We start from the raw sequence: 26,340 nt of genomic DNA, 5'->3' as shown, positions 1-26,340 counted from the left end.
AACTATATGATGATATCTGTTTACGCTGTTTGCGTAAAGTCGTTTTATTCCAATGAATTCAAGGTTATGGTCGAGTCTTGTAGTTTACAGGCTTAGTAATTTTATTTTGCATTTTTGTAAGGCTTATCTACGTGTATTTTTAAATAGGTTGTTTGGGTTTGTTTTCGATATCAATTTCTCTCAGGCTCCAGCTTGTCTGACTGTTGCATCATCATATTGGTGTTAGCTTATTTCATATCTCGCATTATTTATTACTGTTTAGTCTTAATATATACATATATTATTCTTAAGTGTTTTTTATTCTCAACCAATTTCAATATTGTCATAGTTCCTAGAAGTCTATTTCTCTTTGTCTGCCCTGATGTCATTTCTTCAACTTGCGTATTCAGAAATTTATTTTATCAATCTTACGTAATTCTTTAGTGGTCTGCTTGCTTGTAAATTATTTTTGTTATGTCTTCGTTCCCGAATCCACACGTTTTCTCTAATCGTTCTCATACTAACACTTAGACACTACTCTTGTTGTCAACACACACACACACACACACACACTCTTCTGTCCATTGCTTTGTTCACTTCCCCTACTTCTCACCATGCCAGTTTTTCATTCTAGTCCTGACTTTTACGCTGTGCGGATCCTAGTCCTCCAGACTTGGAGGACCAGGCTTCGATGTTCTCTTTCACTCGTATAATGTTAATACTATCTTCGTCTTCATAAACGTTGCGGTATTTCTCTGTCAAAATATTCTCTAGTTCTACTCGTCAGTTTTTCGTGATTTCACAGTTTTCTATGTTCGTCCAGCCTTGTTTCTTTGTTAAGTTATTCTTCAAATTCACTATATTACATCTCTGTCGAAAGTGCTTCAATTACTACAAACTGCCAATTCTATCGACCCCGAATCTTCTTGAGCTGCTGATTATATTTTCATTGATGCAGAATCTCCAAACTCGTTGCTACATATCTGAGATGCTACGTATTATTCTACCTCTAAACCACTTCTCACCCCTGTATTCCTGATACACCACTGCGGACTACGCCCAGGATTACTGTATGTATTCATTTACCTTCATTCACGAGTTCGTCTCTTGCTAATATTTGTGTGCTACAGGCAAGTTCAATTTTTCATTATTTATTACGTTAAACAGTTATTTTATCATTAAAATTTGTGGAACATTCAGTTCATCGTACCTTTACGCATTTCAATTTCAAGTTTAGTTTAAAAACCATTTATTCACGACAGGTGGCTTATATAAGGTTGTGTCATCGTTCAGCTGCAACCTATTTTACGTGCTTAATTATTTCAATTTGTTGTTATTGTAATTAACTCTATCATTTAATCTTGTAACTTGTTAATCGCTGAGATTAATTCTTTTCTACTCATGAACTGTATTCATAATACTTCTCTTAAATTAACCTAGAGCAAATTACTCCTGATGTGCAGTTATGTTTTAGGACTTCTCTGTAATTTTATATTTTCAAGAAAGCTTACTAGTAAAGGAACTTTATTTATATGTTTATTTATTTCAATTTGATTATTGTAATTAACTCTTTTGTACTAGAATATTATTGTGGCCTTTTTTTACATTAAACTAGAATTACATGTTTGAATTATTTAATGCTAAGTTTGTTGTTCATAAATCAGGAAAGGCCAGTGCCAATAATAAGAATTGTAATTTATTTTTCTAAGTTAATGACTGTTAATCTGTTCATTGCTAATTTTCATATTACAGTATATGTCAGTAGTGCAACTGTTTTCCAGTTACACTTTTCTATTGATGTTATGTTTTAAGTATCTAATTGAAAATAAGGTGTTTTATGTTCTCTTGTTTTCAGGCATTGTTAAATTGTATATTTTCAAAATGTGTATTTAAAAAATGTATATTCATGTATTTTCTCATTTAATATTATTATTACTGATATGCTGATTTCAGTTAATATTCTTATGTATCATTAAGTTATGTTAATTTCATAATTTCTTTTTAGTTTTTAAGGTTATGATTTAACATAGTTCAGTTGTTTTCTTTCTCATTAAAGTCCAATTTCTTTTGGCAAATACGAGCTGTGTTTTTTGTTAACTTTACCCAACAATATCTATATTAAAAGAACTGAATAACCCGATATGTTTACACACTTTACTTGAATCTTGTAATTATGGAAGTTCTAAATTTTTATCACGTCTGGACATGTCACTTGCACATATAACAGGCACAGTGCTCTAATACAGCTGCAAACAATTCAGTCAATTTAGTCTGATTTCATTGTTTTATATAGTACAATATGAGTATAGCAAATCAAATAGAAGAGAGTAAAGTTCAAGAAAACATAGAAATTTCTGACAATGAATAAAAAGTGTCAGAGATTGAAGGTCATAAAAGTGCAGACAAAGATAGTGATAGTGATGACTCTGATGATGATAGTGGAGCAAGGAAAAGAAATTCTACAGCAAGCATAATTACACTTTTTAAGGATGAAGAGATTCAGTGGAAGGTGGGGCCTCCACGACACAGACAACAAGCTGCCCAAAACAACAAAAATGCTCTTGGTGTTGTCACGAGATATGAATCTTCCAGGATAACATACTCTGCGAGTTCATTTCATTTTATTTCAAATTCTATCAAAAATGAAGTGATAAAATTACTAATATTGAGAGGTCTTTAGTTTAGTGAGAAAATGCAAGAATTTGGACAACATCTCATTTCAGGCATACGGTGGGATTTATTATTAGTGGCGGGGGTTTATAAATCTCATGGGGAATCAACAAAAAGCTTATGAGATCCAGATACTGGTCATCCCATTTTCTGAGCAATTAGGTTCCTTGAAATGTTTTGTTCATCATCTCCAGTTTTTATATTTTGATAATAGATCAACACATCAACAATGAAGGCATACACATAAATTAGCTTCTATGCATGAAGTTTGGGAAAAGTGAGTAGACATTCTACCAAAATTATATTATCCTGATGAAATATAACAACTGATGAACAACATGTTGGTTTTCATGGCCTTTGCCCATTCAAACAATCTATTCCCAGCAAACCTGCAAAGTGTGATATAAAGATACGGACAATATGCGAGAGTAGTATTTCTCAAACGCTAAAATTGCAGGTTTATACTGGAACTGTACCAGGTGGCCAGCCAGAGTAGAATTAGGGAACAAGAGTTGTGTTATCTTATAATAAATAACTTTTTTACAAGTTAATGTTTAGGGCAGCTTCTTCTAAAAGAACTTAGATGGAAACTAACTGTGCTTAGTACCATAAGAGAAAATAGGAAAGAATTGCAGGTGCAAATAGCAAATAAGGATGTTCACATCTCATCTTTCTTTTATGCTAATAACACAACAGATGTTCCAACAAAGAACAAAAGTGTTGTACTTTGAGTACTTTATATACTGGAATAGAGATAAGCACGAGAGCTGACAACAAAAACCACACATTTTAGATTATAACACTACTAAAGGTGCTGAAGGTAAACTTGACCAATTCATAGCCACATACACTTGCAAACGCATAACTAACCAGTCGCCAGGGATAATTTGACATGTTTGACAAATTTACAGACAATTCATATGTTCTTTGGACATCAATCAATCCCAACGGGAATAAGGAAAAGATTTTATTTACAAGGGATAGGAAAATCACTTATTAGACCATATATAAAAACAAGTATACATGACTAGAACATTGAATTCATTAAACATTATGAAAGTAACACAAGGACAAGATAAAATCTTGACTTCTAACAGAGAAGTTACAGGGACAAAATGCACACGATGCAAGTTTTGACCTTCAAAATATAACAATAAAACAAACATTATTTGTTCTAAATGTAGCAAACATTTATGCAAGCAACATGTGACTTTTATTATTGTCTTAACTGCAAACAGAAATATTTTTATAAGGTCGCATTATATTTATGTTCTGGAGTAATTTTATGGGAAGTGTTCAGATTATAGCCTATTTTTCATTAAATTAATGTTTTCATCCATTACATTTTATTTTAATTTTATTTTTTTAACATTTATTTAATTTGTATAACTATAAAACATTGTGCTTTGAAATTTGTAAAATGTAGAATAGAAGGCTATTCAAGCAAATTTAATTGCATTTGTTGTCACTGATTTCATTTACAATTTATTGATATTAATTTTCATAAACACAAAAGTATTATTATTTACTGAACTGTATAATATTAATAATAAATAATTCACACCAGAAAGTTATTTTTATACAAAATGCAAATAATTTCATCAAGAAGTTCATTAGAACTTTGCCAGTAAGAGTCCGCAGAACTAGATGGCACAGCGAAGTCAACTACATTTACAGTTCTAAGCATGACCTAACATACAAGTGAAATGAAAATGAGAAAAAAAATGAAATATAAGCATGAAAACATTATATTTCAGTTCAAGTAGATTTGTAATAAAGAATACTTTCAAAAAATACCACAAATTTTGTTAGAAGTTTTTTCTTCCATTTGATAAACTGTGGGACTCGCAATACATTACATTTCCTCAAAAAGGTGGTTTTACAAATCACGCCGCTAGGTAGCAGCATTACTTGATAGTACTAGGTAGACAAAAACTTGATAATGTACTTGAAATAATAAAATTTAAAAGAAAATATACTACAGCTTGTTTTAATAGTAAATTCTCGTATGTAAACGAAATACTGAGGATGAAACAATTTTTTCAATTCCCATCACTTAATTAAAAAAAATAAAATAAAAGTATTAGTTTACAAGAGATTATAGATGCTAATAAAACGTGAACAGTAGGAAACTGTTGTAAATGTAGCAATAAAGATTTGTTACACAAAACAGAAATAAATTCAATTGGTAAAATTTTTATTCTACAATTAGAACTATTTGAAGTAACTAATGGAGAAGTAAAAAAAAGTTCACTTAATAGTAATATAAAAAGTGTATCCACAGATACAATAAAAAGGGTTACACTTACAAAGTAATAAGTAAAATACATAACAGACCTTCGATTCGTGAAGGTCATTATACTAATTTTATTAAAAAGGAAAAATACGGGTATGAAGTGACTGATATGAAAAAAAAGAAATGGCTGAGAAATTCAAATAATGTACTTGTTTGTTCTAGAAAGGCAATAAATTTGAATAATAAATTTATAAGATAACAATTAGTAATTCATAAAAAAAATAAAATAATCCAACAAAACAGCCACAGCCAAAAAAATTATAATGAAATTGTTAAACCGTACTGTAAGAGTCTCGCAGATATAATTTCTTCTGCTCAAAAAAAAAATTCAGTAACATAAATAAAACGGGTTTTAACAAAATGATACTAACATCAAAAAAGGTAAGACACTACATCTCTATTATCAAAATCTGTTAATAATTTAGAATTTTGTTTAAAAAATACATTTAAATATATGTAATAGACGATAGATACACAATAACAGATAATAAACACTGTTTAAGCATTCCATATAATAAGCAAAAAATAGAAAAATTTGTTAAAAATCTCTTACCAGCCCAATTTTGTTGTTTAATAAATTAAATTGGGTTGGTAAAAGTTTTGTAACAGATTTTTCTATATTTTGCTTACTATATGGAATGCTTAAAAATGGTTTATTATCTATTATTGTATCTATTGTCTATTATAATATAACTAGTATTTTTTTTAACAAAATTCTAAATTAATAACAGATTTTGATATGCAGATTTTAAGTCGTGTCTTACCTTTTTTGATATCAGTATCATTTTGTTAAAAACAGTTTTATTTATATAACAAATTTTTAGTTTTTGAGCGGAAGAAATGATATCTGTGAGACTCTTACCATATGGTTTACAATTTCATTGTAATTTTTTTGGATAAAAAAAATATTACATAGGTCTTCTTTCATAAGTCTTCTGGTCACATCATACTTGTACACTGTGTTACACAGTTTCACAATTTATGTTAACCTTTCTTCATTAGGATATAATCACTTCTATTGACAGCTCTACTCCATTCAAATTTAATTACAGATTTTTCCATTCTTTATATCTTATATTGCTTATACAATTTGGACTGCTGTTCCTATTTCAACCTGATCTTCTATGAGATGATTTTTAGGCTTTCTGTTGGCTTGGTATAGATCTATACATTCCTTTCGCCTTCGTAATTATATATATATATATATATTTTTTACAATACTTTGCCGTTTCTACTGACAATTTCTTTAGTATGCATACTCTTCCTCCAGTTATCCATATTATTGTTTTTATACATTAGTTCATACCTTCCTTTTCTTCTTAAATCTATGTCTATCTGCTTGCAAACCTTTCCTCCTTTTGTGCTACACTCCTTAATTCATTAATCAACTTTATGTAGAGTTTCTTACCTTCTTCATTCTTCCTGTAGTTAAAATGTCATTCTGTCCACAAATTTTTAAATCATCTCTCTGTAAAGCCATGGCTTTTTTACTGATCTTACCGTAATAAAATAGTTTGTTCTACTGCTGCCTTTATGGCATCTTTCATATTCATCCAAAATTCATTTGTTCTACTGCCTTTGCATTTCTTCTCTTCCATACTTTAGGTAACTTCTCTCTTACTTCTGCCTTCTTATAAATCATCATATTTGTCAGATTCTATTTAATTACTTTCTTTGATTTTTATAAATTTCTTTAATATTACTTTACTTTTCTACTATCATTTGTTAATGATTATTATCAATGTCTACTCTTACCAACTTACGGTTTTTTTTTTGCAATTATACATATATAAAACTTGCTGTCTTTTTATTTTCTGATGATTTAAATCTGTAGTCTTCTTTTAAGGTTTATAAACTAAGTATTAGTTAAGAATATTATACTTTCATTATTTATTTTATTTTCAAATAATAACAAATATATAATGCTTTGAAATAAATTCAGAAATAAAATAATTGCAAATTTACCATTTCATAAAAGAAATGTCTAATACTAACCACTTCACACCTCTAAAAATACAAAATCAAAGTAGAAGAGACAATATTAATTTAAAAACTCCGATTTAATATCACTTGACTAGAGCAACTTTTCCTACTGCAAAAAAAATAACATACCAAATTTTATAATTAATAATGGTTATAAAAATCATAAATAGCAATTACTAGGTTAATCAATTATTAACTGACCGCTCCTTATTGTGGATCTCTCGTACAAGGAATGGATCAATAGATGGTGGAGGTCGCTCTCCTAAGAGTCTCTGCTGATCCAGATCTCCCTGCATCTGGCTGAATACAGAGTCTCCCAAGGTACCAGACAGATCTATCACAGATGATTCTTCTGAAACAAGAAAAAGTAAATAAATACCTTTTCACTGCCAATTTAAATAACAAATTGCAAGAATAAATTACATAAATAATTGAATATGAAATTTTAATATATTATACATTTAAAATGTAAAATATATGGTTGTAATGAAATAACGCAAAATAACATTTGTCAATTGAGAAAACAATGATATAATTAAACACTATAGAAAATATAATACAACAATGATTTAATAATGAGGTAATATCTTGTAATAAATATAAATAATGAATGATCTCCTTATCAAATTATATAAATTAAATACTCTTGATTACAAAGTTACACACAATATTTTTTTTTTATATTTCAATAATTGGGTGGGTAATTATTCTCATTGCTATTCAGCTCTTCTCATAATGCTGCAGAACTTTGCTTCAAATAGTCACAGGTTTAGTCGATTTTCAATGGATTTAATTATAAATCTCTTACAACATCGTCACTTGTTCGTGAAGTTAAATTAATGGCACTGTCTTTGGAATGGCTAGCCAGATTGGATGACTCCATCTACTAAAATGTAACTACAGTTGCAAGTTATTATGATTATTAAGCAATCTAGCCAAGGGGTTTTGCCCCCTCGACCCTCGATGCATTTGTATCCTCATTTTTATGAGAATATTAAGTACTTTACAGAAATATTTTTCTGAACATTTTGGTGCTTTTATATTTAAAATGGTCTTAATAAATAGAATTTAATAGTTTTTAGTAGAAATATAATGTTTCACACTAGACACATTGATAACAGGGAATTTGCTTCTTCGTTTATTCTTGTGAGGTTGCGTTAGTTGTCGGTCCAGCTGCTGCTATTGGTGTAAAGCGAACCACGCGATGCATTGGCTGGATGAATGCCAACGACTCTCTCCTGCTAAATAAAGAATTAAAATATAAATATAAAATAAAAATAATCTACGCTTGGAAATTAAATTGAATTAAATAATCTGTAAATTAATTTACAATGAACTGTTTCTTGTGGAAGAGAGTCACTGTGCGCAGCCGCCCAGCACACCACCATTGGTTCGCTCTGCGCAAATAGTAGCTAAAATAAAAATGTGAGCATATATGACAAACATACAAACCTATGCACCATCCTTTTTTGTGAAAAAGATAAAGTAATGTACAAATTAATCCTAATGTAGGGAATTTTTTGTTTATTTCTATGTTGTGTCAACACTGTTTGACCACACCCATTTTTTAAATTGTATGTGTAATGTGAGGTTATTATTCTTTGGTTATCTGAAAATTTTCATGTTATAAATAGTGTTTTGTAAAAGTTTATTTCATTTTTTATTACAAAGTCATATTTTTATATTCTTTTGTTATGTTGTAATTATATAATAGACATAACTACAAGAAAGTGTTTGAAAAATGTTTCTTTCTGAGCATACTAGTATGACACAACAACAAATAGTTTTGAGTTTGGTGTTGGACTAGGGACAGTGAATGCATATCATCTGCTTTCAACATATGTTTATCAATTATTCTCTAAGAGATGATTCATTGAGTTTATTACGTAGAAAAAACTTCTTTTTTTTTGTCTTCAGTCATTTGACTGGTTTGATGCAGCTCTCCAAGATTCCCTATCTAGTGCTAGTCGTTTCATTTCAGTATACCCTCTACATCCTACATCCCTAACAATTTGTTTTACATATTCCAAACGTGGCCTGCCTACACAATTGTTTCCTTTTACCTGTCCTTCCAATATTAAAGGATGCCTTAGTATGTGGCCTATAAGTCTGTCTCTTCTTTTAACTATACTTTTCCAAATGCTTCTTTCTTCATCTATTTGCCGCAATACCTCTTCATTTGTCACTTTATCCACCCATCTGATTTTTAACATTCTCCTGTAGCACCACATTTCAAAAGCTTCTAATCTTTTCTTCTCAGATACTCCGATTGTCCAAGTTTCACTTCCATATAAAGCGACACTCCAAACATATACTTTCAAAAATCTTTTCCTGACATTTAAATTAATTTTTGATGTAAACAAATTATATTTCTTACTGAAGGCTCGTTTAGCTTGTGCTATTCGGCATTTTATATCGCTCCTGCTTCGTCCATCTTTAGTAATTCTACTTCCCAAATAACAAAATTCTTCTACCTCCATAATCTTTTCTCCTCCATTTTCACATTCAGTGGTCCATCTTTGTTATTTCTACTACATTTCATTACTTTTGTTTTATTCTTGTTTATTTTCATGCGATAGTTCTTGTGTAGGACTTCATCTATGCCGTTCATTGTTTCTTCTAAATCTTTTTTACTCTTGGCCAGAATTACTATATCATCAGCAAATCGTAGCATCTTTATCTTTTCACCTTGTACTGTTACTCCGAATCTAAATTGTTCTTTAACATCATTAACACCTAAAAAAACTTATCAAAAGAATATCACATGACCTAATTAATAGAGAAAAATTGAGTTTTATATCTTATTAAATCTTTCTCTTCACTCTGCATTATTCCTGATAATTTAAATAAAATCTGAAAAATTAATAGCAAATATTTGAAAACAAGCACTCTATTAGGCATTAATGGTTTTTCTAATAGCTGGTTTCTATGGTATGACATAATACTTGTTTATATTGCTAATTTTAAGAGAAGCAATTTAAGGTGTTTATGACACAGAAAGTAGAGATTGCCTGGAATTTTGATACAAATTCTTTCAAACTGTACTGTTTTGCTTTGAAGTATGTAAAAAAATGCTAAGCTTTTCATCATTATTATAGATTTATTATGCTTATCTATATTCCAGTGTAGTATATCATCTCTTGGGTTCCCTTAGAAAATCTTAACAAATTTTCAGGGTACAAAAATGGGCATCAGGGAATTTTTTGTGCCAATAATTATAACAATGAAGAAAATAAAAATTTAATTAATAAAATTGAACAGACATAAAACAAAAGGATTTCTCCAATAAGAACTGCTAAATAAAATCATGAATGTCAACATTTGGTACCTAAATTAATTAATACCTTTAATAAAATAGTTATTTAATCAGATAGTTTTTAATGGTTGCAGTACTCTAAAATTTAATTACAATTTTTATTTAAAAAATTAAAATTGTTAACTAATGTTTGTGTTTACATTGAAACGAATTGAAGAATAATTTGCAATTTTGGTTAAACAATAGTCACTAATTCTTAAAAACAACAGAACTGTTTCCACGTAAATTAATACAATACTTTGGCTAACAAGAAAAGGCCTTTTATTACGGTTTCGTCACAATTTTTAATAAATTATTGAACCATTTAAATCTTACTAACAATTTATTTAAAATACAATTAAAAAGTTTTCTTTTATAAAAAAAATATTACTCAGTCTATGAATTTCTACATAATATAATTAAAACATATATCCTAAACTTTTTCCACCCCATTTAACATGTTCATCAATAATATGTGCTTAAATAATTTTCATAACTTCTTCTGAATTGTGAATTATTTTAGTAATTTTTACATTTAATATCTTCATGTATTTAATGTATTCAAGGTTTTATCAAAATTTTCCCTGATCCATCCAGGCAAATACTGCGGCAGTTCCATTCTTTTTATCCATGGAGCAGCATATCAACAGATTTCAAATCTGATCACAATAAAAATTTATTTATTTTATTCATGACCTACTTTCAATGCCATCAGCAAATAAATTAACTAAATAAACTTATGTATCTATAATAATAATAATAATAATTTTAAAGTTAAACTTTTGTAACTTTTGTAACAACTCCAACCAAACTGTTTAATAAACAGTTTTTAAAAAGCTTATTTTAAACATTTCCAGTCATCTTTGCACAACTATCTCCTCAGTTACTGGCACTACTGCTTTACACAGGAGTAAGCTGATATTACTTATGGTGGTATTTTTTTTTTTTTTATTAAGAAAATTAATTATTATTTATTAAGAATGTGGTCATAAAGTACCATAATAGTAATTTCATACAGATATATCAGTCCAAAAAAAAATTCCTACTGTTAACTGACAGCCATTGTTACTAATTTTTTTTTAAACTGTTACCATACTGAAACTGAATTTCAAAAAACTTAACCAACAGATAAAATGTTACTTAATATATCTGAAACAACTTTTTTTTTTTAATTCAATCTATAAGAAAGTTTTCTATAATAAAGTTATAGAAAGTTAAAATTGCACTACTGTGATGTATACAACTACTATTATGCGACTGACAGGATATATATGCGATACATACCACAGTATTATATGCAATTTTCCATCATTCCTATTGGTTTCGCTTAAGTAAATTGTAATTTTTGCAAAAAAACACAGAAAAAATAAAAAGGTTTAATGTAATTTAAAATTCAATTTTTTCCATCAAGCGATTTATAAAATAAAACTCTATAGACACTTTTTCTCTTAATGATCGCTAAAAATTAAGTTGTAAAGCTGTACTTCTTGTGTACTTCAAATTACTCTTGAATAAGTGTTATATTGTCACACATATAGCAAGCAAGGGGCTAAGGAGGCTATAGTCCCTGCCGAAAAATAATTGTTGGGCGATGAAGGCTGCAGCCCCTGCCAATTATTAGACTTTATCATTCAGGTGTTAAATCTAGTAAGTTGGGTCCAAAAAACCCATTTTTAGTATTGCTAAAAATGTATTTTTTTAGTGTATAACAACTCAAAAGTATTTTCACAGAATTTGAGATAAATCTGTACATAATTATCTCCCTAGTCATTAATCCCTTCCTATATACCTTAACCTACTGTTACCTGACCCTGCAAGTGTAATGTGTTAGCGCCATGCTCACTCTGATGCAATACTAATAAAAATAATTGATTACTGGGGATTTCCTGCAAGCCAGAAATGCAACAATTGCTTATCGCATTCCAAACACATGCGTAGGCAGCTAGATGGCGTTCCTAGAATTTTCAAATAGTTTTCAAGTTCTTTTGCCTGGTTCAACTAGTCCTGGAAAAGCAAATGAACTGAAAATCTTAGCGATGTATTATGATAATAAATGTTTTGAATCTGTCCTCCAAACAGAGTATCTTATTTGGTGTGAGCAGTAAAGTCATTAAATTTAAAATGTGATCTAGAAGTGATTGAAGTATTGGATCGTTACAATAAAGAATATCTGTCGAATATCCATTGTCGCTTGCAAGTTTTAGTGACTCTTCCAGTAACAACATGTACTAATGAATGCTTGTTCTCCACAATAAAGACTCAAAACGATTGCACGTAACAAGTTGGGGGATGGAAAATTAACTTCATTAGTTTCTTTGTCAGTGCATAGAGATATTACTGTTAATCCTGATGAAGTTTTAGATATTATGGCAAGAAATAAAGATCAATGACTAGCTTTCTAGTATTTCATACTTTTTTCCCTGTTTATCCTCCGGTAACTACCGTTTAGATAATTCTTCAGAGGATGAATGAGGATGTTATGTATGAGTGTAAATGAAGTGTAGTCTTGTACATTCTCAGTTCAACTATTACTGAGATGTGTGGTTAATTGAAACCCAACCACCAAAGAACACTGGTATCCACGATCTAGTATTCAAATCCATGTAAAAATAACTGGCTTTACTAGGACTTGAACGCTGGAACTCTCGACTTCCAAATCAGCTGATTTGGGAAGACCAACCGATTAACCACTAGACCAACCCAGTGGGTTCTAGCATTTCATACTACTGGAGAATAACTCCACGTTAAAGAAACGTTTATGGTGCATCAGCAATTCATGCAGCCAACCTGTTTGGTTAAATAGCATCATCACTAATAAAACTGTTCTGCATGCTTAATTCATAAATTTAAATCCACATAAAAAAAATTGTTACTTTTAACTGAAGCTAGAATGCCTCTGTACTAGTGTACTTTGGTTGGTGAAGTACAATTTAGAACACTGACCGAGGCAGAATCAAAATAAGACCAACAATTTATCTCCAGTCTAGTACTTATCTCCAGTTCTATAAAATGTACTTTCATAAAATATTTTAATTTAATAAATTGTATTTTTTAATAGAGATAATTATGAAGTATCACGTGCAGAACTGGATGAATTGGTAGAAATTGCCAGCAAGTCGATGGTATACTAGGATCTCGAATGACTGGAGGAGGTTTTGGTGAATGCACTGTAACACTGGTAATGTATAAAATTTTAATATTTACCAAAAAATAATATTGAATATTTTATTCATAAATCACATCATAACTTCATTCTGCAGATATTAAAATACTGACGTTTATCATTAAAATAGTTGCTCAAGTGCAGCTTGGAAAAAAGGAAATAACTGCAAGGATAGCTGTCCAGTGGTTTTTGTAATTGTTTGATAAACTTTAACATTATTTATTCTATTACTCTACTTTTCATTGGCATTAAAAGATAGATCTTATTTTTGTACAGAAAAGACATGCTTGTATTTATTTTTATATAGTAATGCACCAGGCCCTAGAGCGTAAATGTGAGAGTGAAGTATAAATGTGGATTATGAAAAAAAATTATATACTAACATTACAATTCTTATTTACATAGTATAAATTATGTATTAAATAAGAATATGTTTTGAATTTTTGAAGTGCAATAAAGTATTAAAAAACCTGTTTCAATATAAAATGATTTTTATTTTATATTATTATTTTATCATCAGCCCCCTTAGCCTCCCCCAAAAAAATCCTAGTTACATGCCTGATTGTTCATTGTTTAAAAACTGATATGATATGCACCACATATTTACATTCTGTGGGTCATGTTTGTTTTTACACGATGTTGAGTAATAATCCAAATTCTGATTTCATTTATTGAAATAAGGATAATCAATGACATCACTACCAGCTATCAAGAGAAAATAAATAGGAAAAATACTAAACTGTAAATAAATGTTTGCAATACATTTTCAATCTTACATACTAAAATAATGATAATTAATATTATGTATAACCCAATATATTCCAAATAATGTTGTTTTATATTATCAGTGAAATTAAGACCACTTGTAATAGAACTGTACAAATCAACAGGCTCCAGCACAGTATATTTTGACTTAAAAAACAGTAACAATTCTAAAACAGCTATTAACTAATTATTTTACTTAATAATTTAGGTAAAAGTAGCCTAAAGGTGTAATATTCAATTATTCATCTAATCATTCACATGGTTGATAAGAGCAACCTGATGGATAGGCATGAATTGTACGGTAATAAAAGTATGATGTTAGAATTTATTAAACTTACTTCATAATAGAGCTAATTAAGTAACAATAAATATACCAATGTAATTAAATTAGGACAATTTAACTTTAATTTCTTATTTCAATTAAGAAAAACAAGCGAGCAACTACAGAAACATCTTTCAAAGACTAACTGTTAGCACTAATTATAAAATTAAAAGGTTAAGACTATATAAACAGAAAAAGAGTAGAAGAATGGATTAACACAAAAAATAAGTAATTTTACATACATTCAATAAATTAAATTTTTGCACGTATAACATTTAAGTTCACTAACAAGAACAAAAGAACGATGCAGATTATAATAAAGATATAACAAAAATGTTAAAAATATATATTGTAGTTTTTGTTTTATATATCATGAAACTTTTATATGAGAGCTTTTCGTAACAATTAGTATGGTTTACAAATAATTTTACAGTTGTTTAATCTACACAAATATAAATGATATAGCTATATATATCACTCTTTAATTATTGAATTAAGTTAATCTTATCAAAGGTAGTCTCTTAAATTGGTCTCTTAGTCTCTTGAAGACTGGCTCTTAGATTACATCAATGAATGAATTGCAATTTTTTTATAAGTTTTTTTGATGAAGAATTATATGAGGTATCAATATATTTGGAGCCAAATACCTCTACATGATCAGTCTGTTTTGTTTAAGACAGCCTCCTTGCTTATACATATGAATAAAATTTCCAACATTATAAAATCAAGCTGAAGGTGTAGTTATGTAGAAATAGTTCCTTGATTTATCTGTTATGCTATTTTATGTGTTATTTGGATGAACATTAACAATATAAAACAAATTAACTGGTCTTTTTGTATTCTACTTATGGTTTACCAAAAATCTTAAGATATTAACAATACATCAACTACACAAATAAAAAAATTTTAAAAATCAGATGTTTGTTTACATGAGAATGTTAAATGGAACGAGCCACACTGATTACTTACTTAAAAAAAGAAAAAAATAGTAATTAAGTTTTTTAATCAAACTGAAATCAGGAAATAAAAAAGTAATTAGTTAACTTTACATTTTACAGAATTGGCATGTTTATTACTGTTGTCAGGTAGTTAAACTTACAACATACTTAATGTACAATACTTCATCTTTATAATATTCGTGCTATGACACAGGAAATTGATTATATACAATCAAATACTCAAATAATATTAAAAAAAAATAATAAAATAAGATTAATATTTAAAAAAAAAACAATAGAAAAAATAAAATCTCACTTAACTGCTAAGTCTATACGTCATCAAATAAGATGTGTTGTAACTTAACTAGTTATAAAAATCATTATAAAATTAAGACTTTAAAGGGAAAAAAAAGAAAAAAGTTATATGGTTAATTTTTGGACTTTAATCACAATAGAACTTTTTTTATAATTTTATTATTTCTCAACTCTAATAAATGAAGATATTTTTTAATCATTTTATTTTTTAATATTTTTCCCCTTTTAAATTTGATTCCTAAAACCTGCTTGAATTGAAGCTCAAATGAGGTATGCAAATGTTTGTCTGACAATACATATCAGTATATATTGATATTGTATATACGAACACTGTATTGTATACAGTGTACTGGTGCAGTTGGTAGCCAATATAAATACTAGTCACAAAAAAATTGGCAAAATTTTGATTATATGTACATAGAAATTCATTTAAGTCTTTTGCCTGAGTAACTTATTTAGTCTGATTCCCAGTTACCACTAAAAAAAAACAGCTCCATAAATTCATTCTTCTCTACTGCTTAATTACTCACTGCATTCCTTTCAACTAGTCAAAATATTATTATTATTAATTATATCCACAATTAATTTCATTAAGCTTCATTTAGTAATTTCATTTTCCTACATTTAATAATGTTTACCTTTCTTAGCTTCATTCTTTTATCTCTTGTTGAGCATTCAGAACCACTCCATTGTCAAAACTTATTTCAAAAATTCATTCATAAAAGAATGAGTTAAGAAAGATAAGCAGTACTCAACATAGAAACTATAGTCATCTTGGCAGAAAAGAACACTTTTATCTTAACAACAACAATTTCATTTCCACTATATATAAAATTTACTCGTATATCAATCATAATTCTCTTTAACTGATGTATGTTTGTATTTACAACTATTAGTAGATAAAAATAACTTTCCTGTTGTATTATTGTAAGTAATAGAGTACGAATACCATTTGGAATATTTCAGTTCATTTGATAATTGAACCTCCTGAAGAAAAATGTATGCACCATTAATTTAATTTTTAATTTGATAAATAAATACAAATAACAATTACCAGCATATTACAAACAAGTTAATTCAAAACTTTGTGAAATAAAATACCCAATATAAAATTATCAAAAGAGACAATACCACTTAATGTCTTAACAAATAAAACACTATAAACAATAATCACTAAACATTATTTATTTGTGTACTAATTATATGCATATGCCCAATTATAATGCAGCAACTACAAATACAATATACATAAATTAATAATTTTACGAATGATAGATAACAAAACAATACTATCACTTATAAAAATAATCCTACAGAAAATTATACAAATTCAAAAAAAAAAAGAAGCAAAATCTCAATCACAACAAATAATTATAATAAGGAATAATTATATGATAAGAATAGTTTAGAAAATAAAATTATAAAAGATTCAATAGAACCTGAACAAAAATTGCATAACAATGAACAAGTAAACAAAAACTTCACTTGTAGATAGTTATAAAATGTTAACTACAGAAAAGCTAAGTCAGCCTGATATTGAATCACTAAAATAAGTAAAACTCAAGAATCAACAAAAATGAAAAAATAAATAAATGTTAAGTATAAAACATAATGAAGTAAAATTATAAAGTAATACAAACAAGTATCAATAAAAAAATTTGATTACAGAAAGAGAAAGAAAAAAATTACATCAGGGTAAAGAAAGGAAAAAAATAAGCAAACTTAGCCTCAGAGTCAGCTACTGCCCATTCCATTCTCGCTGTTTCATAATTTTATATATCAGTGTGATATGATGTGCACAGCCTGCAATGGTTTCTGAATTAGTTTGGACCCACTAGGTATTGCTGGGGTTGAGATATTTCAAAAAATTTATTTATGGTCTGATTTGGCTTATAATCAGAATATGCGTTACTTACATGGAAAAAAATCCCTCTGAAATTATGGACCTTCTAGAACGTGCTGGGGTTGAGATATTTGAAAAAATTGAATTTGTGGTCAGATTTGGCTCATATTCTAAATGTATATTACATGAAAATAAATATTTTTGCAAAAAATGGACCTGCTAGGAGGCACTGGGGTCAAGATATTTCAAAAAATTGTATTTATGGTCCGATTTGGCCCATATTAAGAATATATATCAGTAGTTACATGAAAAGAAATATTTTTGCAAAAAAATGGACCCGCCAGGTGGCACCAGGGCAGAAATACTTTGAAAAATTGTATTTATGGACCAATTGGGCTCATATTGAGAATATGTGTTACTTACACAGAAAGAAATACCTCTGCAAAAAACGGACATGCTAGATGGCACTAGGGTTGAGATATTTGGAAAAGTTGCTTTTATGGTTCGATTTGGCTCATATTCAGAATATATATTAGTTACGTGAAAAGAAATATTTTTTTGAAAAATGGAAAAAGGTAAATAGGGAAAAAGGGAAAGGTTAAATTTTGTAAGGTTCTGTAATGTTCAGTTTTTTAATGTTTTATCAAACTTTCATTTGTGTTCATTTAATCTATATATATTATATATATATATACTCAAATCTAGCAGTGGAAATATTGCTGGGTCAGCTAGTTAGTACATAAAAAAAACTTTCGTGTAGTATACTGACAGAATACACTGTAGAGAATACTAACCTGTATTATACTAACAGAATACAATTTTGTATAATTCAGTTTTAAGCTTATGAACTGTTTTATTTTACCAAACATTATTTTTCTCACTTTTTTCACAAGTCAAATGTTGCTTGATTGTATTCATAATGAATGAACATGTTTTGACAAAACTATTCAATGATTCTTTATTAGAAAAAAATTAGCAATAATAGTTCTATCTATGTGAAAACAATTTCCCTAATTTTTCCTGTAGCACAACTTAAAAAAATAATAATAATATGGTGTTAATACATTGTTTTTTGTATTATTTCAAATTTGTAGTAAATAATATCACAATCAATAGTAAATAATTGACATATTAATACATTAATATATTTCTTGGTCAAATCCTTGAGCTTCTCCAACAACATCAAGTTTTATGATTTTTTCTAGCATTAAAATAATTAGCATTACTATTTATTAAAAATGATTTTATCTAATTTCTACAAAAAAACAAAAATGAATTTACAATTTAAAATACTAAACTCATGGATATTCCATTTATACTGCTATCCTAAATACAGAGATAAAATACAGACTTGTAATACTAATCGATCAATTTTCTTTGCAGAAAATGATGATGATGATCAGGAAATTGCACAGAAAAGATTATTTAATGATTTCTATTTACGTCACACTGCTTTTAAAAGTATGAATTATTTTTGCATATAATATTATCAACACAACGAAGCGAAGAACTCTCAATTCTTAATTTAGTCTACTTCTTTTAAACAGTTGTAGATAACTATGATTGTAGTCCTACAATAACCATAAACAAATACTAAAAAAAAAAAAAGTTATTTTATATATACATAGTAAAAAAATATAAATACTTTATGATAAAAAAATAAATAAAAATTATCCAAACTTCTAACTACATACACAAAAAACAAAACATAAACAATTCTTACCCATAATGACCACTTTTAAACAGGATTCTAAAACAAATAAATTAGGCTCAACCACACATACAACATGGAACTTCATTTTTACATAATTAAATTTTAATTTAAAAATAATAGTAATATTATTATAATAAAATCAAGGATATTATTTATGGTAAATGCAAAGTTATAACCAACTAAAAGTCTTAAAGTCTATCAATAGTATCACTTTTATTTATCATTATTACACTAAAGGCGCAAATGAAGTTAAACATCGGTAACTGGTTAATCATAAAATTGATTTAAAAAAAACAAAATGCACTTTAAATTGATAGTTTTTGTAAAGCCAAAGATAACACTATTGACATTTATCAATAGTAATACCTAATAACTAAACAGACTATAAGTTGTAACAGACAATCAGACTATTCAATTTGTCACCAAACACACCAAATGATGGTTTTACATTTTGATAACACAGCCAATGAAGCTTAACATCCATGGCTATCTGCTGAAGACAACTCATGTGATAATAAATATAGCATTAAATCGACAAATTATATACTGTAATAGCCTACCTAACCTACATAAAATAACATTCTAAAATGTACTAAAAATTTTATTAATTTCTCTAATTTACAAATAGTTCCAGACTTCCACATCTTTTCAACTACTCCCTTTTCTTAAATAACATTCCAGAATTTGGAAATTACAATTTTATATGATAAGGCAATGAATATGTACAGAAAATATGGATATGTTGGCACTATTAGGGTTGTAAAAACTGTGAAATACATAATTTTAATCTAACAAATAAACTAGCAAAAAAAAAAAGAAGAAAATAATCACTAACACATGAAAACAATGAAAGAAATGAACCTGTATAGGAAAGTTGAATACATATTTATCTTCAGTCAACAAAAATAATTAAAAGGTAAATATATATATATATATATATATATATATATATCAGTAATAAAACATAGTTTATATCATACTGTTCCCTATTCCAAATCACATCTAATAAACCATCAGAACATATTTCTCCTTAGGTACATGACACAGCGAATAAATCATGTCATGTTATTAAACACCAAAAAGATTTCTTAATAAAAAGAAAAAAACTTACAAGATATGTTTATACACTGCATATGTACTTACAAATAAATTTCAAAATGACCTGTAAATAATTAATATAAATGATAATACAGAATTTAATCATGACAAAGTTAAAAAAAAGTCTTATCAGACAATTAAGAATCAATTACAGGCTACACATCTCTTATCTACGCAGATTCAGATAAAATGATTAATAATAGCACAGCTAAATTTGTTTTTTATCTAAATTGAGTAAAAAAATATATACTGTAAAATAAAATAAAAAAAATTTAATTTACTGAACAAAAAAAAATGCCAAGAATGATGCTGATTCCCCAATGTTTATGTCATTCCTTCTCAAAGTGGGCGATAACAACCCCTTGTGGGTGAGAGCTTCAGAGGGGCAGTAGAAGGCCCACAGAAAATAGGAAGCGTTAAGGCAGTCTAGAAAGGCAATGGCTGATTAAAAAAAAACGGCAAAAATTATGCTTTCTAGATATTTCAAACTAAAATTAAATACCTACTACACTAGTACAAAAAATTACATGGACATTTACATTTTAAGATAAAAAATGATTGCATTCAAACTACTTTAATGTTGCAACCAAGACAAAAAAAAATTAAAGCTTAAATACTCTACTGTTTGACAGTATACTTCAGATTTCAAAAATCATCAAATTTAAAAAAAAAAATCAGTGAGAAGAAAAGTTTTAAAAATTTGAAAGTTTTTCTTCATGTTTGATAAACTGCAAGGGGGAAGTAAATTTTTTCAGAAAACTGCATTACAATCATTTAACAGGTTAAGACTTTAGCTTTAACTTTTTTTTTTGATGTCTCTACGATTTTTCTGAACCGAAATATTCCACTTTAAAGAGAAAAGGCCACGTTTGTCTTTAAAGACAAAAGTAGTCGTTCTCTTTAAAAACAACAATTGCAATTGCTGCTTTTAACAGCGCATCTTAAAAACAGCAATTGCAATTATTATTTTTAACAGATGGTAAGTTTAAAAATTTTAGAGGGTGCTAGAAACGTTTTGATTATCAATTGATTTATTGTATGGAAAAGCTTGAAAAAAAAACCTCCAATACTATAAATTTAAAAGTTATTTTTACCCAAATAATCTTCATTTTCAAATTTATTTTTTTATATAAATAAATAAAAAATATGATAAAATATGTTTTAGATTGGTTTTTTAAACTATAGTGCTAAATTTTCATAAAAAAAAGAAAAAAAGAGGCTAAATGAATGTTACGTACTGATTTCCCAATAATTAATATACTGAGAGCTTGGATTTCCAACCACTTTACACAATTGACACTGAAGGCAATAATGTCAAAATAATTTGTATATCACCAGACATTTTATGAAAAAAGGCAAAAGAATATCAAGGCATCAGACTGTAAATCAAAAATGGTATCAGGTAGATAATGGGATAATCAAGTAAGCCTAAAGTTCTTCTGTGTTATCCAAAAACCCCATGATATTAGCATTGAAACACTGAATAATCAGAAAAATCTCTTTCACTTTCAAACAAAATATAAATTGCATCACAGAAACAGGAATAAAACTAAAATTTTAAGCAATCATTCAAGAATGAAAACTTAAACCTAACAAAATGGATAAAAAGAAGGAAATACTTTGGCATAAAGGATACAGATGATAAAGCTGAAAAAAAACAAACATTGCTACAAAAAAACAAACAATCCTGATGCAAAAAATTCTAAAAATATATATATATATATATAAAAAGCAAGGGTGGCAAGTAAACATGGAATGTAATAAAATATAAATTAAAAAAATAATTATTACGTAATAATTACAGGAAAATTAGGAGAAATAATTTAACATAAAGAACATTTATTTTCAATAAATACCAACTACATGATTGTAAAGGAATAAAACTTAGTATTTAATAGTCCTTATTAAAGCACATATATTAAAATAATCAGTACACAATAATACCAAATAATCATTTTCACTTGTTATAGTAGCAAAAATAACATGAATAAAAACTTTTGTATTACAATAAAATTTTCCAAATAATAGTTACTTAGAATGAAAAAGAGGGTTAGTTATATTGAATAACAATACAGAGAAATTATAATGACTTTTATATTTTATTAAAAAACTAAAAACATTTACATAAATTTAATTATGTGGCAGGGTGTTGTTAATGAAAATAAATTACTACTACTGCTGCTGAATAACTTTTTTTAATACTTTTTTCTGTAAATTTCTATAAAAAAACACAAGAAAGAAATGGGTCAGTGAGTTAGAATTAAATAATGGCTGCAATTCAGTTGTAAGGATTCTCATAATCATACAACTTCCCTTTTCTTAATATTACAAAGTACTTATTTTAAAACTAAATATAGCTTTAGTCTTTGATATAAGTTTTAAATGTAACAAAACACTGTAATAAATTTTCTGAAAATATATTAAAATTTTGATTACACTGCTATACAAAATTTTGTCCTAGAGCAAGTAGAAGTGATTTCTACATGAATTTTTACCCTTCAATTCAAAAATATAAACAGAATTTTTCTATCACCCTTAGTTATCAAGTTAAACTGTTTAGTGTTACATAAGTTGTGGGAATTATGCAATTATATTTCTGTATTACGCTTTTATATAATACATAAATGAATAAAAAAATTCTATCGATTAAGCATTTAAAAATGACTGTTAAGAAAGGTTTCCAATGGCATAGATCAGTACAATTAGTCATAACTGCTGGATGATGAAATTCCAAAATAAGTCACAAGATGGCTTTCTTACAGATAGTCATCATCATTTGTCATTAAGTAATGTCAAGCAATATCTGTCTTGATTATATCCGAATGACTGGTTCAAACCAGAGCCAGTCTGCGTTCAGTGATTACTTCGGTTGACATCTGTGGATCTTTTGTGTTATGTTTTGATGTAATATAGTGAAAACGTTTCTCAGTTACGATGCATTTAAAATTTACATTTCATCTTCTGAATTCAAGACATGTAGTAAATATTTTTTATAGCTTGTATACTGTTCGATTTTGTAAAATGCCTAAAAATTATGTAAACCCCCCTCCCTGGACAGCTTTAGCCACATATGTGGTAAGGTAACTTTTAAATTTCAGAAACATAGATTTACTCCTCTTATCAAAAAATGTTGAGCTTTAGTTTGGCTGCAAAGTCGGTGACCAAGACAAGTATTGGACCTCTCACATTTGTTGTGCTACTTTTGTCAGATTCCTTACAAGCTGGTAAAAGGATTCTCAGCACATGAATTTTGCTGTTCCAATGATTTGGGGGGAACCAAAAAATCATGCTACCGATTGTTACATTTGTCTGACTAATATTGCAGGCATTAGTTCAAAATCAAAGTACACTATTTCATACCTAATTTACCATCTGCCGTGAGGCCTATGGCTCACAGAAGGAACTGCCTGTGCCTAAACCACCAGAAAAAATCACAATTAGTGATGATTAACAACATAAAAGATTTGGCAGAGGATAATGATGATGTAAGGGTTGATCCAAACTATGAAGCTTTGCGTTTGTCTGGTGAACCACATTTACTAATACATTTACCAAGGGGACCTCAATGACCTTGTACAAGATCTGAATTTATCAAAAAAGGAGGCAGAATGTTTAGACTCATGGTTAAAAGGTTGGAATCTCCTCCAATATGAAAAAAAAATATGTATTTTTAGAAGTAGCCATAATGACTTCAAGAATTTTTTGTATATGGACTTTTTTGTAATAATGTTTTTTCTGCAATGGAATCATTTGGTCATGAGTATAAAACAGAGGAGTGGTGTTTATTTACCGATTCATCTAAAGCTAGTCTGAAAACTATGCTTCTGCACATTGGAAATGAGTTTCCATCAGTGACAATAGCTTATGCTATGGATCTGAAAGAAAACTATTTGAATAGGAAACATCTACTAGATAAAATAAAGTATTAAGAATTTTAGTGGAATATCTATGGTGACTTGAAATTAATCGCTCTGATGCTAGGTCTTAAACATGGTTTCACTGAGTACTGTTGTTTTCTTTGCGAGTGGGACAACAAAGACCAAAAAAGTCATTACATACAGAAAAGGTAGCATACCAAACAGCATTAACTGCAAGAAACAATAATGTTTTTAATGCACCCCTTGTTTATTCAAAAAAGGTTTTTTACCTCCACTCCATATAAAGCTGGGGCTAATGAAAACTAGTGAAACTAGTGGATCGAAGTGAGCTTGGATTCGCTTACTTCAAAAATAAGTTTCCAAAGATCAGTGAAGCAAAACTCAAAGAAGGAATCTTTGTAGGACCTCAAGTTAGAAATTTATTTAAAGATAACAACTTTGATAGTATGTTAAATGAGGTGGAGAAAGCTACATGGAAGTCTTTTCAGAGCATGTACCAGAACTTCTTCAAAAATCAGAAATCTGAAAATTACAAAGAAATAGTGGATGAACTTTCAGAATTTTATAAAATCGTGACATGTTGTATCCCATGAAGAATCACTTCTTGGACTCGCACTTGGATTTCTTGCCACTAAATCTAGGAGCAGTCAGCAATGAATATGGTGAACAGTTCAGTGTATATATATATATATATATATAAAAAATATAAAAAGAAAAAGAAAAGTATAATATATATACATATATATATTATACTTTTCTTTTTCTTTTTTCTGTTTAGTCTCTGGTAAATACCGTTTAGATAATACTTCAGAGGATGAATGAGGATGATATGTATGAGTGTAAATGAAGTGTAGTCTTGTACATTCTCAGTTCGACCGTTGTTGAGATGTGTGGTTAATCCAACCACCAAAGAACACCGGTATCCACGATCTAGTATTCAAATCCGTGTAAAAATAATATATATATATATATATATATATATATATATATATATATATATATAGAGAGAGAGAGAGAGAGAGAGTGAATCAAATGTATAGGAACCCGTCAACAACATTAAAACCGTAACTTTCAGGATAAGGCATCGGTCAGCTACTTTACCTTTTGACGAGAAATAGAATTTTAACCCTTCTTGAGGGATGGCCCAGGGTTTTATTTCAAACATTTTAAACGGTAATGCCCTTTGTGTGATACATAATTTTAAAGGTCTGTAAGACAAGAAAAGTGGTATACATCAGGATATTTCAGATGTGGAAAAGCAGCACCAGGGCAAGTGAGATCCAAGCATGCTAGCTGATTATTGTTGAACCCTAAAGAGAGGTTAATGATGCAAAATATCATCCAAAATCAAACATTACTACTTTTTTGGTAAAATTATATTATACTAAGGCATTTTAAATTAATATTGTAAAAATAAAATAATTGTCTCTAAAAATCCTTACTTGATAAGACTAATTAAGAAACCATATTTGAATTCAGCATGAAAAATGCTATTAGATTCACACATTTTCATTTCTGGGACAAAAATAAATCAAATTTTGTATACCAATGTTAATGAATTTTTTAACGAATCACAGAATTCTCGCTTAAATTGTTCTGCAAATATTTTTAGTAAGCCAAACTCATCTTTGATTATAACAGAATAGCTTATGGCATATTTTGAAATCCTTTTGAATATTGTGGTTTTCCAATTAACAAGAATTACAGCTAAATTTCTTAAGTATAAATGTAAAATGCAAGTGTAACTAAATTATTTGAAAATATATACATTCAGAATTAAGGCAGCTCAATACTCTTAAATACAAATAATTCTCCTGTGAACTGGTGTTGGCGGCCAGATAATGTCAAATTTCCTGCAGAGGTGAATGATCAAATGAATATTCCATTTAAATTTTCCTTTAATCAATGATTTAATAACTATTAATTTACGTATTATAATGTAGGACTTAGTATTTTAGTTTGTTTATTATTATAAGTTATACTTCATATTTCTTAGTTAAAAAAATAAAAATAAAAATGACTTATCTGGCAATTTTTCATAATAAGATACTGTAAATCAATTATTCAAAACAAACACCAAG

General features: G+C 28.3%; 1 protein-coding gene across 2 annotated transcripts in view; it reads right to left on the bottom strand.

Moving 5' to 3' along the window:
- The window catches only part of LOC142318976 (protein GDAP2 homolog), a 322,594-nt gene that overhangs the window by 121,764 nt on the left and 174,490 nt on the right, over positions 1-26,340 (bottom strand). Inside the window, exon 8 of one of the 2 annotated variants that reach the window (XM_075355719.1) lies at positions 7,130-7,280. In XM_075355719.1, the coding sequence (XP_075211834.1) occupies positions 7,130-7,280 (151 nt within the window). The remainder of the gene's footprint in view (positions 1-7,129; positions 7,281-26,340) is intronic. The other variant, XM_075355728.1, reaches the window with a different exon arrangement.

This window comes from Lycorma delicatula, chromosome 1 (genome assembly GCF_047948215.1).
Source record: "Lycorma delicatula isolate Av1 chromosome 1, ASM4794821v1, whole genome shotgun sequence".
Lineage (NCBI taxonomy): Eukaryota > Metazoa > Arthropoda > Insecta > Hemiptera > Fulgoridae > Lycorma > Lycorma delicatula.
Note: the sequence above shows the minus strand (reverse complement) of the source record. Positions and strands in the feature narration are given on the sequence as shown.